Source organism: Netta rufina (assembly GCF_964035555.1).
Source record: "Netta rufina genome assembly, chromosome: 2".
Lineage (NCBI taxonomy): Eukaryota > Metazoa > Chordata > Aves > Anseriformes > Anatidae > Netta > Netta rufina.
The window spans coordinates 36,242,804-36,262,366 of NC_140124.1; the positions used below are offsets into that span (position 1 = coordinate 36,242,804).

At 40.2% G+C, this 19,563-nt stretch overlaps 1 protein-coding gene across 1 annotated transcript in view; it reads left to right on the forward strand.

The window, feature by feature from the left end:
• Window positions 1-19,563, forward strand: part of CREB5 (cAMP responsive element binding protein 5) — a 260,411-nt gene that overhangs the window by 39,466 nt on the left and 201,382 nt on the right. Inside the window, exons 2-4 of the mRNA XM_084282029.1 lie at window positions 2,930-3,001; window positions 6,167-6,260; window positions 18,519-18,640. Coding sequence (XP_084138155.1) covers window positions 2,948-3,001; window positions 6,167-6,260; window positions 18,519-18,640 — 270 coding nt within the window. The 5' untranslated portion in view covers window positions 2,930-2,947. The remainder of the gene's footprint in view (window positions 1-2,929; window positions 3,002-6,166; window positions 6,261-18,518; window positions 18,641-19,563) is intronic.

The following is a 19,563-nucleotide window of genomic DNA, read 5'->3' on the forward strand; positions in this document are numbered from 1 at the left end:
TCTCCTAAGGGAATCAACACCACTACAGTCACAACCGCAGTGATAGTGTTACATGTAAACACAAACTGTACGTAGCGCAGTTTGACTTGAGGGCATTGCACTATCTGGTAACTTGTTTTATGGGTCAAGTCATGCTAGGCAGTATCCTGGAGGGCACAGATGATGTAGCCATTCTGGATTATTACTTTCTTTCATTTTCTTTAAGTTTAGCCTCTGAAAATCATCTACAAAGGGTGATTTTCATGGGAACCAGCAGCTGCTTGTACGTCTGTGGTAAATGACTAGATGTTGGATCTGACACCTTTTTGAAGTACTGAGAATAAAATCCAAGTTCACATTTTCCTGCAGTCAATCCTCATGCTCAGGATGCTACACTGAGCATGTTACTTTGGTGCTTACTTCACACTATTTACGTACATAACCCTGATAATTATTAAATCGTTATCAAAGCACATACCTATGGACCTTGGGGCTAAATCTCAATGCTTAGGGAGGGGAGAGAAGTATTATATTTTTAGTACTCAAGTAGGAAACAAGATCCAAGTAATTCATGGCAACATTTTAAAATTCACTCGGACGCTTGGGACCAGAATTGTTGCTCTCTGTTTTCTTTAACTGAGTATCATCCATTGTTCTGCTATTGAAAATGCAGTTGTCACTGTCCCCCAAGGAGGGGAGGAAGAGGTAACATAAACATTTGGCAGTGCTTCAGTTGCAGGGGTAATTGAGACCTCAGATAAAGTCTTTTTCTTTCTCTTTTTATTCTGTGAAGAGGTCTTTAGGAAAGACAACATCCCAGGGTCACATACCATAAATAGAGGTGGATTTAAAAATCAAACTAGCTGGAGGTTTTGTTTTTGTTTTTGTAGGGGTTTGTTTGTTTAGTCAGTTATCTCTCCGCTGGTTGTTTCTTTCAAGCAGAATAGCATTAATTCTGAGAATTTTTATTACTTCACCTCTGAAGAGCCTGTCTATGCACAGACTGGAACTGAAATAACTGAAATTAGAAGGAATTTAACACCTTTAGTTATTTTAGTATAAGCCTTGATGTAAACATGCTCTTTCATTTCTGATTATGAGTGTTCTATTTCAGTTTAACATAGATGTAAGTTAAATCAAAACAGGATATGAATAATCTTAAGGGGGTAAATTAGGTACAATTGTAGTTATTTCAGTTTTTGCCTTGTGCAGCTAGAGCTAGGGTCTTCCTTGGGTCCTAACTGTATTTGGTGCAATGAATCACCGTTCTAAGCCAGGTTTTGGTAGAGGTGTCTATACCAAGAACATCAGATGGTGCTAACTAGCAAGCACCTTTAGGGGTAGGGTCCTTGAGGAGGTTAAAGGTGAAATAAAAATCGGAGGGGATTCTACACTGGGAGTCAGTGGAGATGGCAAAGGATGTTCTGCTGCCTTTCTTTCCTTTGCCTGGTCATAAGTAGGAAAATTATTCTCTGTCTAATGTTATCCACCAGAATAAGTTATAATTAAAAGGAAAAAGAAAAGTTATCACCCAAAAGTTTTGTTTCTTTGGAAAACTTAAATACTGAAAATACTGGGCTGATGTTCAGGTTAAGAGGGGAATGCTTACTGGAGATGGTGGCAACTCTTGGGAAAAAAAAAGTGTATCTAACAACAAAAATAAGTGTCGTAAAGACATTCCTGGTAACTGGAAGTGATAAACTGTGGTTTAAAAAAAATTAGATGTTCAGATTAGGTTTATAAAAAATAGCAGAATGGAGTGATTTCATCACTTGTCCTGCAAATTTTTGTAGCTTCAGAATTAAATTCTTCTCCACCAGGATATTTGTTTTTGTTCATGACAGATTCACACAAACACTTCTCAGGTATTTGTCTAAGTGGGGTTGTGGTCAGACTGAATTTTAAGGGATTTAAAGTGTACTGTCATACATCGTGCTTTAAGGTGGGTCACCTATTATTTTCCAAATTGTAATGCCAATTGTAGCAACAGGCTCAAAAGTCTCAGAAAGAAGTGACTTATTTAAGTCCTAGGCTGTTACTAACAAATGATTTTTGCTCATGCTGGTCGGGGACACTGCTGTAATGTTGACCCAAATCACACAGAATCACAGAATCACAGAATTTCTAGGTTGGAAGAGACCTCAAGATCATCGAGTCCAACCTCTGACCTAATGCTAGCTGCGTTACTGCAGTCTGAGGGCAAATGCTTTCCTCTTGCTATGTTTGTTCAAGACCCAGGGGCTCTCCCCCTGGCTTTAGGGCAAAATTGCAGGGCTGTAACTGCTATGGGGAAGCTGCAGTTTTAGGCAAAACTTCTCTTCTTGAGCTCCTTAGGATCTAGTCTGTGACTCTGTTATTTTAAATAGTGTTGTTTTATTTAAGACACAGCTGTAGTAAATTAATTATAGTAAATTAGTCAGTCTTTTAAAGGCTGTTGATGCACATTTGTATGGTGCATATACAGAGCCTGTATGTAATGTATTTAAGTTATTAATATTGAACAATAAGGCTGAAGAACTTCAAAAAGTGGGCTCTTTCTCAGAAACAACCTAGACGTCTGGTTTTAATGTGATTCAGCGGGAACCAAAGAAAAAGAGGTAAAAACCCTTAATTCAAAATATTTCTGAACAGACACGGTCTTATCTAATAACAACACTGAACATATGCTTTTTTTCCGAGGCAGGATTTCTGCTGTGAAAGCCTAATGGGGTTTTTTCTTCCATCAGAGTAAATATGTACTCAGGAAGGAGTAATAAGAGCTTAAACTGTAGGGAGCCTGCTGAATATTAGCAAATTTAGTACTTTGAGGATGAAACTTTGCCCTGGTCTGTTTTGGGAGTTTGAAATAAAAGTAAAAACTATGAAGACTGCATGTTGCATGTGTGTGTGAAGTTCAGAATGTGTATATTCATAGGTTCCCTTTCTTTCCCCCTCCCCTTTTAACATGTAGATTTATGAGGAATCAAAGATGAACTTGGAGCAGGAGAGGCCTTTTGTCTGCAGTGCCCCAGGCTGCTCACAGGTGAGTGGAGTCAGCGGAGATATTAATTGAGTCCTCAGCACTAGCTCTGGCTTGTATAATGCCTCCCGATATATTAACACATGTCTAATAATAATGTGGGTGGGTTGTTTTTTTTTGTTATTTCTTTAAGTCTTTTCCCACCCCCCAATTCCCTCCTTGCCCTACAAGATATTACTACAAAATATTTAAAACAGACATAACAGCCATTCAACAGTGAGTTGGTAGAAGAGCTTCTCATGCTGCTTCTTCCTCATTCCTAATGCTAATGTTTCAAACCAGGTATTGCAAATTCATTAATAGCTAGCAAGAGAGGCCACACTAGGCAAGATGCATTTGTATTTTTTTCTGCTCATACGTACAAAGCAATGTCTTACATTTCTCACTAGGTACAGAAAATCTCCTGATGATTTTTAATACATAAATAAATGCCACCTTATTAGCTATTAAAAACAAAACAAAGCAAACAAACAAACAAACAAAAAAAAACACAAAACACACACACGCACAAAACCCACAAAATCTTTGAGAGAAATCTCTACAAAATATTCTGTATTGAAAATGCAGCCTGTAGATAAATTCTGCTCCTGTTGGAGATTCCTTTTGACTGGCAATCTGCCATGTGCCTCTGAGAATATGATCTGACCTGTAACGTGGTGTTTTATATTGAAAAAAAAAGAAGTTTTAAAAGCCTGAAGTGACAAGTATTTTACCTGCTGAGATTTTTGATTGGGACTCATGTGTTTCTTCTAAAAAAAAAAAAAAAAGGCAAAAAAAACACACTGTGATCTCTTCCAGTGGCGAGGGAAGTTCTGTGTGTGGCACCTCCCACCCTAATTTGTTTTAGTGACAAGCATTTGCAAGTAAAATCTTCGGGCAAGGACATCTTTAGGGCTTTTGCCACAGGCTTCCTGTATGCATCTGTTTTAAGTGATCTAGCTTACCTATTTCTCAGATTCCCCATCTCTTAATGAGGATATTTCCCTCTATGTTGAAAATTTTCAACTGGCTCATATTTTCACAAATCTTTATGTTCCCATGGTGGAACAATGGGGAACAAAATATTGTGTGATTATCACAAGAGCGTAGATGTCGTTTTTGTTAGGAACTAAAATAAGAAAAAGAAGAATTCTAAAATCCTGTTAACAAAAGGCCATGAGCAGCTTTGCTGTTTTACTAAGTGGGAGCCTTTCTATAGATGCTGGAGTGCATCTTTCTGATTGCCTCTCTGACCAAGGACTTGTGCCTTCAGACGTCCACAGGCAGAGTTAAAACCCTCACTGGACTACTCTATCACAGAGGTAGTATAAAATGAAAATATCCGAGTCTTATAGTCAAAGTTTGTTTAACTTTTGTTAAATTCTAGAACAAACTTCCACTCATGTCAGTGGACTTAAGTGTTCTCACTCAGTGGAGGGAAGCTGATCCAAATAAGTTCACTTAGGTGCTCAAAGATTTTACTTTGTTGTATGTTGTTACAGTTTGGGAAGGTGATAAGCGTAGATGTAACTTCATCAAAGGCATTTAATTTCTCATTCCAAAACATGATCTCTTTTTATTATAAAAGAGGAATTGACAGGAATCCACCTCAGCTGCCTGGGGAGTTGCTTGTCCATCAGCCAGTGCAGATGTGTGTTCGAGGCTGAGAATGTTGGTATTCTGCGTGAGGAAGAAAGTAATTTACAATAAAACACACAGAAGCTTGAACTGAAGGAACAGCTTCTCCTCAGTCACACAAGGCCCTCTTTAAGCCTGGCTGATTTCACCCTGAAGACAAAGTATGGGGTTACATGAAGGAAAATCCATTTCCATGAGAAGAAACATGTTTTCTGTCTCACAATTCTGTTGAGCGAGGTCTTTCACAAATTCCGTTTGTTCTTAACTTAAATTTCTAGTGCTGCATTTCTTCCAGATGAGTAAGCAATGAACCAGGATTTGACAGTGAGGAAAAGTTTTTTGGGATACACATATTTATTTATTTATTTCCAGAAAACTCATTCCTATTATTTATGCTGCCTTGTCTATGGGCTTAGAAGTCTTAGAAGGTGTAACCTATTGCAGCTATTTATACCATAGCCACAAGCAAAGTCACTTAGCCAAGAATATGCTGTGTTGAAAGCCTTATGTCGCTTTAACTCTGTCATTGCCAGTTTTTGACAGTTTTGTCCTATTGTACCTGTTGCTTAAAAAAAAAAAAAGTAAAATAATATTTATTTATCTTTCCCAAAGGCATGGTAAACATCTCTTGGTGTTCGCTAGTCCTGAAATAACCCTGTTAAAACTACTACAGTAGTTTGTAATAAAGGTCTGTATATGCACCTTCTGGTGAAGAAAACAATTTCGCTCTTAGAGCACAGGTATTCAAGAATTTCAGCATTTTTTTCAAGCATCTCTCTTCTTTGTCTTGTTTTAAAGAAACTATTTGTTGTAAAATTATGTTATCAGATTGTAAAAAACAAAAACAAACAAAAACTTTTAGCACACCCGTTAGTTTCTTCCAAAGCAGGACTCCATCTTCCCTGTTTAACAAAGGGAAGAAAGTTAATTTAGTATCGTAAAGGATCGTAAACAGTTGTTAGCTACTGAACACCATTGCACTGGCAGTTTTAATCAAGTTTTCTGCAAATAAAAATGATTTTTTTTTATGAATACTTTTGGGTAGGGGAAGGCTGGCTTCTCTGATTATTTTTATTGCTGTTCAGCAGATAGAGGTTGCAGAAATACTCAAAAGCAGAAAAATACAGTGAAGTGATTTAAGATATGCTGTATTACTTTGCATTTGCCGTGGGCTAAGAGTGTACACAATAGCAGTTATCACAGTTCCTCAGACACGTGGTGACCTGTGAGGTGGTGGTAATAGAGCATGTGTCCATGACCCTTAAAAACTAAAACTTGGTCTTGCAACTTTTTTAAGCAAATGCATAACCCCTTTCCGTTTGTAACCCCAAAAAGCACTGCAGCAAATATATTTCTGAGTACAGATATTAGTTACTCATATTCACTTGCTGTTCCTGTGCCATTTGAACACATTTCTGGCAGGATACATTTCTTTCTCTCTCTCATTTTTGAAATTCTGTCTAATGCCAAAAGTTTATTAGAGAATTAATTTTTTTTTTCTTTTTTTTTTTTTTTTTTTCCTTTCTCTCTCTCTCTGTGTTTGCCTGACAGCGTTTTCCAACAGAGGATCATCTGATGATTCACAGGCACAAACATGAAATGACTTTGAAGTTTCCTTCAATAAAAACAGATAACATGTTATCAGGTAAGAAGACACAAATTCAAGAGTCAAGATAACTATTCAGATGATGTTGAAAGCATGACTCCTACTGGAAAGCTACTGGCAAAATACCTCCAAGATTGGTTTAAAAAAATCCAGCTCCAGTTCAATAACAAGTAGAGGTAGAATAAGCTAGAATGTGTATCTTTGGACAAAAAGACAGCTGCCATTCTTATGCCTTCCCACAGGTTTGGCATAAGAGGGAAGGAAATTGTTGAACCTCAGCCATGCTGGCAGCTCTATCACTGACTCCCTTGTCAACATGCAAGTGAAATACAGGCACTTAAGCGCATGTCACCTGGGAGCCCAGCAGCGAGCGTGTTAATGAAGTGCCTTTGTACCATTCTTGTAAGACTCACTATTTTAAGTATGACAGGCTCACTTCAGCAGCTGTAACAGGCCACCTTTATGTGAGCCACCTTCATAAAGGCCTGGCCACTGTAAATAGCTGTAAATCCTCCAGTTGAAGAAAGGTAAACCTTTACCAGTGGGTAATATCCAGTACGCTTTCTCCCTAGAATTAACCATTTATCTCCACACTCCCCACCCCCCACCCCCCACCCCACTCCCAAATCACACAAAGTTATTGGATACAGAACTATCCTTATGTGCAATTGCGGCCTTTAGTTTATGTGGTTTTCTCATACTCTTGTTGGAGTAACAACACATTGGTGGCTTGCTGGCATTCAGCAACTGCCGGGTAAAGTCAAACTAACCCTAATTTTACCATTTCTCTCCTCTACTATAAGCAGAAATTCTTCCACCTCTGGCTGTTTTAGATGCCCACATATCACAGTTAAGAGGTTCTCCAAAAGGCTAACTCTTATGTATTGACCACTTCCATTTTTTATGAAAAACACAGTTCAGTAGCAATTGCTTGCAGATACTTGATTTGGCTTTTGTTTTGTTGGTCTTTGTATTTGGGACTTTAGTTACCAGTAAGAAATCAGGTAGACTTCACCCCAAATTGAATTTCTTTTCCTCTTAGTTTCGCAGGTGCCATAGTGGACTAAGATTAGAAAGAACCAGTATGCAGTACATTGAGCAGGGCTTATAAAGTGTGTGTGTGCTGACTATGCCCACAGAATCCTGTGTTTGCAAGCACAAATGAGAAAGTGCTGCTCTTGCACTTGGCAGTTACCTCTGGCAGTGAAACTGCTTGAAGACATCTGTAATGTGAACCCTGCAGAAGTGCTCAATTTTGTTAGAACTTTCTGTTTGGCAAGAGTTTGGCTCTAGGGTGGTTTCTAAGGAGTATATTTGGTCATCAAGGGTCCCATGAGTAGATTAGCTCCGTTTATGTTTGGTAACTTCTATGATACAGCTGTCCTATTCCTTCTGATGGATTGCTTTTTGCAGCAAAATGGACTGGCTTCCACCACTGCCGCTGGTAGCAGGGCCCCTAGATCTGCAGATAGCCAGCTAAGTGTGTAGAAGTGCAGATTTTTGTGTTAATAGGGTTACACATTGTTTCTGATGGATGTATTATTTGCACTTTGTGTATGAATATCCTCTGTAATAATGAGAGTGAAAAGCTGTACATGTTCTCAAAGACTGTGGCAAGCATGTCTGAGCAAAATGGCCTGGCAACCTGATGCTGTAGTGTATATTTTTTTGTTTTTATGTTCATTTGGTGGATGTGTTTGTCATTTTGCAGCATCATAGATCTTCCCCTCACTGAAGGGAGACAAATGGTTGTTTCATTACCCAACTAAACCCTGGGGAAATCTAAATACCTTAAAGTTTAAGATGCTTTATTCTTAGATTTTGTAATGAAAAATTAATGATATATGGGAAAAAGAGACAGAGTTTTTTCTTAGACATTTGTCTTCGTGTCTTCCTTTTTTTTTTTTTTCTTTCATTTTTGCTCATTTGATTTTTTTTTTAATTATTTCTGTCATCAGTAGTTTCAAAGAATTGCAGCAGCAATTGCCCTATAATAAGCCAGGTGCAATGTTACTGAGTGGTGTTGTTTTTCTTATTTTTTTTTAAGCTGTCAAGAAGTCAGTCTGTCCGTTTTTTTCCAGTATGTTGTGTTCTATCTTTTAATGTGTCATTTTGTGTTTGAATCCATTCATTATTCCAAAAAGAAAGTGAAAAACTTGTAACTAGTGTGTGCAAAATAATGGGTCGTATGTTTTCAGGTAGCCATTAGTATTATCGTCTGTGTTTTAAGACATAACTAAGCCCCAGTCTGGGCTCAATATAACATCAGTAATATTTAGTATGCGTTAAGCACATCTTATATGAATGATTATTGGAGGTAGACACTAAAATTAATGGGGTTTGGGTCTTGTACCAATATAATATCTTAGAAACTGACCAAAATATTATTTAGGAAGTAGAAATGTGTTTTTCATGTGAAATCTGTGATGAGATCTGAAATATCAATTTGCCTGTGGGAGGTAAAATTATGTGCTATACATAAAGGTATATGTTGTTATGTAGCCAGGGTCAATATTTAATAAACAAGGTTCCATGACCCAACTGAAATTATTGGTGTTATGCTGATTAATATGGTATGTCTGGCCAAGAGCTTTCATTGTTATCAACTAGCTCCACTATTCAATTCTCTGATGCTGACTGAAGAACAAGTTCTATTGTATCTGGCAAATCTTGAACTAATTCAGAAACTTCAGGTAGGTTCACTATACAAGTTTATGTTCTCTGATGAAAGTCCACAAGGGTCATTTCATTAAAACATAAGTGTTTGCTTTGTTGAATAAAATGATGTTCATTTAAAAAGAGAGAAAAAGGTTAGTAATATTATTTGTTCCTTTTCATGTGTGTATTTTGTTTTTGTTTTAAAGCCTCACTGTGAGTATGGGGAGAGAGTCATTGACAATTTCCATTTCAGCCTTTCTTAGCCAAAGGAGAGCCATTCAAGTTAACACAGAGTATCTTGTGAAACTTCTGTGACTTAGTCATCCTTGTAGGAAACTTTATAGTTATGTTGACTGAAATAAATGTCATTTCTGCTGTTGTAATGTTCTAACTGAACATTACATTGCTTTGAAACTCAGTAGTTTGTTAAGCACGTCAAAGCTTTTTGTTGTTGTTTTCACAACACTGAAATATTAAAGTCTGTGGGACAGATTGTTCCCTCCAGGTAAGTACTAAAAAGCTGTATGGAACTGAACTTTGGAAGAGAGGGACACCAAGATTCCTTATATATTAGATTTAGAAGGGAAGAAGTGAAACCTTACCATCTTTGAGAGGGGAAAAAGAAGTGCCCTTCCAAAACTGCTGAGAGCAGAGGAAAAGGAGACTAGGATTATTCATATGGAACCCTTGTTTCTTCCTCATTCTACTTACCAAAATCCTATCCTCTATTTTATTTTATTTTATTTTATTTTATTTTATTTTATTTTATTTTATTTTATTTTATTTTATTTTATTTTATTTTATTTTATTTTATTTTATTTTATTTTATTTTATTTTATTTTATTTATTTTGTAGCAAAATGCACTGTAGAGACAGAAAATCTTTAGATGTAAAAGAGTATCTGCAAAAGTGCAAACACATTACTTATCCAGGTACCACCTGTGTCAGTGAGGTGACATGTCATCCTTGGTTGACTCATTTTCTGTCTTGCTGTGACTTATACAGGGAGGTTTATCTAGAAAAAAATTTTGTAGATTTCAAAATGATTGGATATAATAGTTTTTGATTTCTTTTTCCTTTCTGTATCTTTCTCTTTACCAAATAATGAAGTTTCAGTTGCACTCTTTTCTTCTAAAATTTGAGCAAACAATTTCCAAGCAACCAAAAGAGATTGAAGATGTGTTGCACCCAGTACGTATACCCTCACAGAAAGCCCATTCAGTACATTAGGCAGTGAGTCTTCTGGAAGTAAAGTTCTTGGGAGCACACAGTTGTGAGCCCCTTTGTGAGAGCAGTTCCACTAGGTGCACTTCTTTCTTCTTTACTCCTCTGTCACCTACCTGAGGTCTCATGACCTTGAACTTCTTGATACACTTGGGTGGTATCCTGCTGAATCAACGAAGAAACTTTCTTGACTTTCTCAGGACATTCCTCTTCTCTTGTGGCTGTTTGATGGGCAGCCCTTCAAATTTCAGTCCTAGTCCTGTTATTCTGACTTTGTTATCATTGCCTGAAAGTATAACATCGGTAAGTATATAACTTCAACAGAGCCCACAGCTGAACAAGCCAAACGGCTGTTATTACTGCACATCAGACTAAACATTTTAAAGATGAAGAATCAAGTTACACTTTGGAACTGTGCTGTTAGATAGCTTTTATTAAGGATGAATAATGTTTGCAGTAGTTTAATGGTCAATACAAACTCTAAGAATATGGAAGGTTTCTTTTGTTGTTGTTGTTCTATTTTTTTTCTTAACTGGTATCATCTTTTAAAGTTTTCATTCATGCTTTGACGGATGAAGTTTAGGGATCTGAGGTAGTTTTACAAAATAGATTCAGGATGATTCATATAAAATCTCTATACAGCAAGCTAATGTTGCATTTGATGGTATTGTACTTAGTAAGGCTGTTGGTTTGAAAGCAGTATATTGAGACTTAGTGTCCTTTCAGAGGCTGTTTCTGTAATTAAAAAAAAAAAAAGATAAGAAAAAAGAAACAAACAGCCAAGCATAGTGAATATCTAATAGAATCTTTTTCTTTATTGAGGACTTCATATTTCCCATAGCCTTACAGCATATTTTCAATATGCCTGGAGAAGCAAGATGCCTCACTTCAGACGCTGAGTGCAGATTTTCAAAATAGTCACCAGCCAAAATATATTCCGTGTATCAGGTTCCACTCAAAATCTGATTGCTGACTTTCCTCCTTTAATATACAATAGGTTGAGTTGGGATCTGCACAAGATTATACCTTCTGATCTTGCTCTGGGGCTTTTATGTTGTCCATTTACATTTTTGAGGTTTATTTGAACTTAATGTTTCTTGCAGCCTTTCTGGCTATGACTATGTAATTAGAGAGTCAGATTATTCATCTAAGTAACAGGCTGAACAAAATATTTATTGCCCAGTCTGAAACTTGGTGGGTTCTGTCTTCAACCTAATGGTAAAGGTCAGATAGAAATAACTTCTTAAGTAATTGTCAGATGGAACAGGTTAGCTGGAGCGAGTTCCCTGAAAACACAGGAAACTAGTGCTGGTGGCAGCTTGAGATGGAAAGATCTTTATTTGTTGAACAATAGGATTGGATTGGGATGGCTGGTAAACATAACAAACAGCCAGATACCTACAGTTAACCCAAACTGAGCCAAATCCCGAACTGCCCAGTTCAAAATTCAGCTTAGGTCATTGAAGTCCTGGGCTGCATGCTTAACAGTGTGCATGCAGGACAGTTTCCTACAGTAACTCATGTCCTCAGCAGGAATGCTGAGAGTGGTGCTAGCTCTGTCTGAGTTTTGGTCCAGATGGGTCTGGCACATCCACTTGCTGAAGTACAACAAACCAGAGCCCTGTTCTCAGTGAGCCTGCAATAGTTGTGGGCGCTAGTGATAGCAACAAAAGGTTTGTTTGTACCAAACAGGGAACAGTGAGGTCAGGCACAAGCTGTTGGAACTATTAATGCATTTTTAAGTGCTGAGAATTAGGAATATTTTGTTAATTCTAGGAGACCTGAATGTGTAACTTATGCTAGGGTCTCCTTTGTGATACTGTTCCCAATTAAAACATAAGAGCTTGCCTAATTTAGGTTGAAAAATTACTGTGATGTTGAAAGTAATCTCTTCTAAAAAATTTCCCTCCTTCTGAGGGAGAACTTGTTTTCTAGGGGCAAAATAGTTACCTCAGGAGCAAAGAAAGTCCAATGGGTTTGGTAACCCTGAAGTCCTGGAATCAGTGGATGCAGTGTAATTACTATACTATGTATAAAGTCTCAACATTTTAAAGTTGGGATCTTTATCAGTTCTGCTCTCATATAAACACAGAGGTTTCATGGACTTCTGGTTTCTATGAATGTTGAAGGATGAAGTATTGCAAGGCAGAAAGAGCTCTTGGTTTACATCTGGCTGAGCTGGCTTCCAGAAGGTTTGTGGATGGAGTTCAGGGCATTTGGTTGGTGTTTTTTTTTTTTTTTTTTTTTTTCCTCTCTGCCTCTCTGCCTTGACTGGGAGGAGAGGAGGGAAGGGAGGACTCTGTTGTAATAAAACCTTGCTCTGAATTCTTGCTGGTTAGATTCTTGGATCATAGAAACTACACCAACTGTATGGGGAGATTGATGTAGTCATTTATGATCACTGTGTTGATATGTAGGTAATATAAATAGTGTCATTAATCTACCAGCTTTGATACTTTTAGATAATAAAGCAGTTAATTGGAAAGACTGACCACAGCTCGGTGTGTTTCAATGTAGGTAACACAATGCATTTCATTATTTCAGTCTGCTTATGGCACAGAAGATACACTTTTGGTACACATAGAAAAAGCAGTATGAAACCTTTGTACATTTCCTCTGGATTGTTTGTTTTCACTGTTAAAGTGGATTTATTTCACTGAGATTTTTTTCTGTCTTACATTCATGGAGTAGATTCTGAGCAGATAAGGAGCAATCATACTGACTTCAGTTACACCTATCTTATAATTGCTTTGTTACCCATCAAGTTGCCTCTGACCTGATGTATTCTGTTGTCGTAATGCCTGATTTCTTGATGGGCTGTGTGCATTAATGAGAAATAACACAAATAACAAGACTTCTTCTATGTTAGTGTATTCTTGTCCACCCTGTTCCCTACCTCTCCCCATGTCCCCCTGAAGAAAATTTAGGACTTTTGGTTTTGGTTAAAGTGGTGCTATCTGCTTGCTTATTATGAAACCCTAGTTTCTCATCTTGGTCAAGAAAATGATAACTTTCTCATTTGATATGGATATACCACTTCTAAAAAAAAGATGTTTTGTGTATTTGCCTCACATTCAAATACCAACATACCCTTTATGACATACTTGGCAATGATTAACTTTCTGTTTTTCTGCAAAGCCATTGTGGTGTTTGCTATAGTAGTATTTAATCCTTTTTGGAAATAAAATCCTTTGCTCCTGCTTGCTTTTGAAGGCGATCAAAAGAGACTTTAGGGATTTGGGGCGACTACTTAGAGGATCAGGGGCGCAGGTGGTGTTTGCCTCTGTCCTTCCGATAGGGGGGATCGAAGCTGAAAGACGTACTGTTCACATAAACTCGTGGCTTCGTGACTGGTGTGACCGGCAGAATTTCGGTTTCTTTGATCATGGGAAGGTCTACGCTACACCGGGCCTGATGGCACCAGATGGGATGCGCCTCTCTCGGAGAGGGGTAAGGATCTTTGGTCAGGAGTTGGCAGGGCTGATAGATAGGGCTTTAAACTAGAGTCGAAGGGGGAAGGGGCTAAAACCAGGCGCGCCGGTGAAGACCTAAGGGATGGTACGCTAGAATCAGAGGGGCTGTGTGCCAGTGAGGTCCTTTGGTCAGATCCACAAGGTGCTGAGTGTAAGGAGACGCACTTGAAATGCTTTTACACGAACGCACGCAGTATGAGGAATAAAATAGATGAGCTAGAAGTCCTGGCCCAGTCCCGCAACTATGACATCATCGGCATAAGCGAAACCTGGTGGGACGAGTCCTGTGACTGGGGTGTTGCGATAGATGGTTACAGGCTCTTCAGGAGGGACAGGCAGGGAAGGCGAGGTGGTGGGGTGGCGATGTATGTGAAGCAGGGGCTAGACTGTGTGGAACTTCAGGTCGGCGATGGCAAAGTTGAGAGCCTCTGGGTAAGGATCAAGGGACGAACGAATAAAGGGGATGTCGTTGTGGGAGTCTATTACAGACCGCCTGGCCAGGACGATAGCGCCGATAAATTATTCTTTACAGAACTAAGAAAGGCCTCGAGATTAACTCCCCTTGTCCTTATGGGGGACTTCAACTTGCCGGACGTTAACTGGGAGTGCCACACAGCTGACACAAGCAAGTCCAGGAGGTTCATGAAGCACCTAGATGATAACTTTTTGGTGCAGGTGCTAACGGAGCCAACTAGGAAAGGTGTCCTCCTAGACCTGTTGCTAGAAAACAGAGAGGGTCTGGTGGGAGATGTGGTGATTGGTGGCCGCCTCGGCCATAGCGACCATGAAGTGGTTGAGTTCAATATTTATGGTGACAGAAGGAAAAGTGCCACCAAAACCTCATCCCTAGATATGGGGAAAGCGGACTTCAGGCTGCTCAGGGAACTAGTCAGCAAGGTCCCCTGGGAAACTGCTCTTGAAGGCCTCGATGTCCACCAGTGCTGGTCACTCTTTAAGCGATGCCTCCTAGAAGCACAAGATCAGGCAATTCCAAAATATCGCAAGTCAGGCAGGCGGGGAAGGAGGCCGGCGTGGCTGACCAGGAATGTTCTAATGGAGATTAGGCGGAAACAGAGAGTGTTTCGCTACTGGAAGGAGGGCCAGGCGTCATGGAAAGAATACAGGGATGCTGTTCGTGTTTGTAGGGAGAAAGTTCGAGTGGCCAAAGCACAGCTAGAGTTGAAGCTGGCTGTGTCTGTGAGAGAAAATAAAAAGGGTTTTTTTAGATATGTAAATGGAAAAAGGAGAACTAAAGAATACATAGGGCCGCTCCTTGATAGGGAAGGTCTCCTCACAGACGATGACGTAGGCAAAGCAGAGACGCTTAACGCCTTCTTTGCCTCTGTCTTCAATGCCGATGATGGGCTTCGGGACCGAGGGTGCCCTGAGCTGGAGGACCGGGACGGTGGGGATGACAAACTCCCAACTGACCCTGAACGTGTGCGGGATTTGCTACTCCACCTGGATCCCTACAAGTCCATGGGTCCGGATGGGATTCATCCCCGGGTGCTGAAAGAGCTGGCGGATGTCATCGCGGAACCTCTTTCAATTATTTTTCAACGATCCTGGGAATTTGGAGAGGTCCCGGTAGACTGGAAGCTGGCAAATGTTGTGCCAATTTTCAAGAAGGGTCAGAAAGAAGACCCTAGCAATTACAGGCCTGTCAGTCTCACGTCAGTGCCTGGTAAAATCATGGAGAAGTTGGTTCTCGGACTTATTGAGGCGCACCTGGGGGACAGAGCAGTCATTGGTCCCAGCCAGCATGGGTTTGTGAAGGGTAGGTCCTGCCTAACTAACCTGATTTCCTTTTATGATAAGATCACCCGTATGGTGGACCAAGGGAAACCAGCTGATGTGATTTTTTTGGACTTCAGCAAGGCTTTTGACACGGTTTCCCATAGGATCCTACTGAACAAAATGTCCACCATACAGCTAAATAAAAACATCATACGATGGGTGAGCAATTGGCTTACGGGCAGGGCCCAAAGGGTTATGGTAAATGGGGCTGCGTCAGGCTGGCGGGCGGTCACCAGTGGGGTCCCTCAAGGCTCCATTTTAGGGCCGGTACTTTTCAATATTTTTATAAACGATCTGGATGTAGGAATAGAGGGTATTTTGAGCAAGTTTGCTGATGACACCAAACTTGGAGGAGTTGTGGACTCAAATGAGGGCGTAAAGGCCTTACAGAGGGATCTGGACAGGTTGGAGAGCTGGGCGATCACCAACCGCATGAAGTTCAATAAGAGCAAGTGCCGGGTCCTGCACCTGGGACGGGGAAACCCTGGCTGCATGTACAGACTGGGCGATGAGACGCTGGAGAGCAGCCTAGAAGAGAGGGATCTGGGGGTCGTGGTAGACAGCAAGTTGAATATGAGCCAGCAGTGTGCCCTGGCAGCCAGGAGGGCCAACCGTGTCCTGGGGTGCATCAAGCATGGCATCGCTAGTAGGTCAAGGGAGGTGATTGTCCCGCTCTACTCTGCGCTGGTGCGGCCTCACCTCGAGTACTGTGTGCAGTTCTGGGCACCACAGTATAAAAAGGACATGAAACTGTTGGAAAGTGTCCAGAGGAGGGCTACGAAGATGGTGAAAGGCCTGGAGGGGAAGACGTACGAGGAACGGCTGAGGTCACTGGGCCTGTTCAGCCTGGAGAAGAGGAGACTGAGGGGAGACCTCATCACAGTCTACAACTTCCTCGTAAGGGGGTGTCGAGAGGCAGGAGACCTTTTCTCCATTAACACTAGTGACAGGACCCGCGGGAACGGGGTTAAGCTGAGGCAGGGGAAATTTAGGCTGGACGTCAGGAGGGGGTTCTTCACAGAGAGGGTGGTTGCACACTGGAACAGGCTCCCCAGGGAAGTGGTCACTGCACCGAGCCTGGCTGAATTTAAGAAGAGATTGGACTGTGCACTTAGTCACATGGTCTGAACTTTTGGGTAGACCTGTGCGGTGTCAAGAGTTGGACTTGATGATCCTTAAGGGTCCCTTCCAACTCAGGATATTCTATGATTCTATGATTCTATGCTTTTTAGTGCACTGAATTTCCAGTGCAAATTCCAGTCCATGGTCCAAAGACAACTCTGGTGAGAATCTACTGAGTTCAGTGAGGTTACCCCAGAGATCAGTTTGGCAGCCCTTGTTTAGGGTATGGACCTGTGAAGTGCTGAGTGCCCTCGGTCCCCATCAACGTCAGCACTTCGTTGACTTGGCTCCTTATGCTGAGTTTTTGCGAGAGTCTTGGAAAGTCTTGTATTTCTGACTCTGGTAATACAGTAGTCAGCTGTGAAAACTAATAGATAAATATGTGTGCATTCCCAAATGCTTGAGATTTGTTTCCCTTACGCTCACAAGTATAATGCTCAAGCCAAAAGAAATAAACCAGAACTTTAACATTAAGGACTTGCTTTCAATGTTACATCAATATATTTCTGATGGAACATAAATTCAAACCAGTGTATTATCCCTTAGATTACTTAAGAAGGTCAAACCTTTAGTATCATGCCTTCTACAGGTAGAAGTCAGCTTCACTTTGATTTCGCAAGGGAGGAGACTGATCCCTCCCACTCAGTTTCCAAGTGGAAACTGCATTTTCTCTTGTGTACATTCTTTTTGTGCTACCTTTTGTTTATTGTTTGCTTTGTTTTTCTATCCTGATCATGTAATGCTCATTGTGTCTCCCTGTACTGGAAATTGACCAAGCTTAGCTAGGTGCAAAAAACTACTCTTTTTTTCCTTCCAGAACTCACTGAGGTGTGAAGCTCTCTTCTGAGGTCAGAATTGGCCAAGTATGGGCAACTGGGATTAGTGTGACAGAGTTTTAATTCTTTAAAGAATTAATTTCAAACAATAGGATAGTTGTCAATGACTGTGCAGAAGATGAGTTTTGAAGACAGTCCAATTTTTCCATGAAATTAGGTATTACAGAAAATATTGAGCTACAATAAGAAACTAACATGCAAGAGGAGGTTTTGTTAGTATAAGTTTGTTAATGTGGTTCTGTACTGTAGTTTTGGGGGAGATGAGGAAGCTGATGTGGAGTAGTGAAGATCTTGCCTCAGAATTAGAGTTGCCTCAGAGCTGGTCTTTGAAGAGTTGCTGGCTCCCAAGTTTAGGCTTGATTTCTCATTTCCTGGAGAAAGACTAGCTGAGGTCATCACTGGAGCAACAGTCCACAGGGCAGTTATGCTCATCTGTCTTGCAGGTTTTTGAAAAGAAGGCCAAAAACCTTGTACCTTGACTCCCTCCAACTTGTGATGTTAAATAGAATCTTATCCTTCCCCAAAATTTTTGAGAGGGCAAAAAATTCCTCAAGATGAAGGCATGCATTAAAAATTGTTTTACTCCAGATCTCACAGTTTATATGTATTATCAACACTTTTAGGTAAAAAGAATACCTGAATGCTTCTTTGTGGTCAAGGTTTAGCTTTACATTCTTTCAAAAATCATATTAGACTCAGAACTTCATCATACCATGGCTAACTCCCCACGTGTTGCAGAGTATGTGCATGTTGGAGGTGGTTTCAAGCACTGAAGGCATTAACTACTGCACATCTGCCACATTTACCTGTATGCTGCAGTGGAAACATGCATTGCCATGCAGACTGTGCGTTGTTTTGCATGTGCCTATTTCTGGAGGTTTATGCGTGGTTAAATGACCATTTGCACATGTTAAGGATATATACTTGTGTTACATGCTCTGTGAAAATCTGGCCTGTTTTCTTTCTGGTTGAATGATGACTGCTGCCTGTTTTCAGATGCTGCTGGCAAGCGTTGTCTGTCTGCAGTTCATAGTCAAACTTCAGTACTGTGTGGTTTGTTTTTAATGATGATGTGGTGGGAGTGGGATGGCATGAAGAGGTTAGCTAGCATCTCTCTTCTTCTGGCAGACAGTTTCTCTTTCTTTTAAATGTTAAATATCAGTGATCATTTCATTTCATATTCTCAGATCAGACTCCTACACCAACGCGCTTTCTGAAGAACTGCGAGGAAGTGGGCCTCTTCAATGATATCGATTGCTCCTTAGAGCACGAGTTCAGGAAGGCACAAGAAGAAGAGAACAACAAAAGGGTGAGTGTTAGCAGACTGAACCTTTCCGTCCCCTTAAGGACACCGTGAAAGCAGATTGAGCTCTATTACCTGGTAGTAACCTTTTGGTTAGAAACTAGGTGGCACTCTAAGTTGTGACATGCTTTTCAAACTATTGAAACAGTTGACAAAAGAAACCCCAGACCAACAAAAAAACCAGCATTAAACTTCTAAAAGTGTGTAACTGTGTTTGCCAGGGTTTGATTCCAAGTCTCTGCTTTTAAGTAAACTATAATAAAAACCACACACCTCTTGAGGGAGAGGCTTGGGAAAATTATATCACCTTTGAAGTGAGGATTGCAAACTTGCTGAAATACAGTACAGGGAAATGTGGATTATGAGGAGGCATTTACTTCAAAAAGTTGTTTTTCTCTTACCTCTGCAACAGAGTGTCTTTGTCACCAAGAATTCGTGTTGAAGGGACAAACTTTAACTTGCAATTCCTAGTAGATAATGTATCCCGTTTCCAATTAGTATTACATTACTCTCAGTATCTCTATGTTTAGGTTGAATTCTATAGGCCACTTTGTATGGGGTTAAGTAAGATCACATGGCCAAAGATTGTTACGGTGTTTTGAGGGATCCTAATGAGCTGTTAAAACTTTCAGAGAATTGTGAAATAGCTTAATGCACTATAGATGTCAGTGAGAGGTAATGTGTGAAACTTCAGCTTTTCAAGTAAGCATCCAAAGTTCTGGTTGCTTCTGAGAACTAAAACATGTAAGTCATGTGGGGCTTCCTAAAGGAGCATACTGCTTCCTTCTTCCTCCTTGCCATTCCTGAATAACCTGAAAAATGCCTCCCCTTCACAGTGTTCCCTTTTGTGCCTTTGTTTTCCCCTTTCCCATTTCTGCAACTCTTGGGAAATCTTATGTGATATGTCCCCTACCATAGAAGTTCTCCAA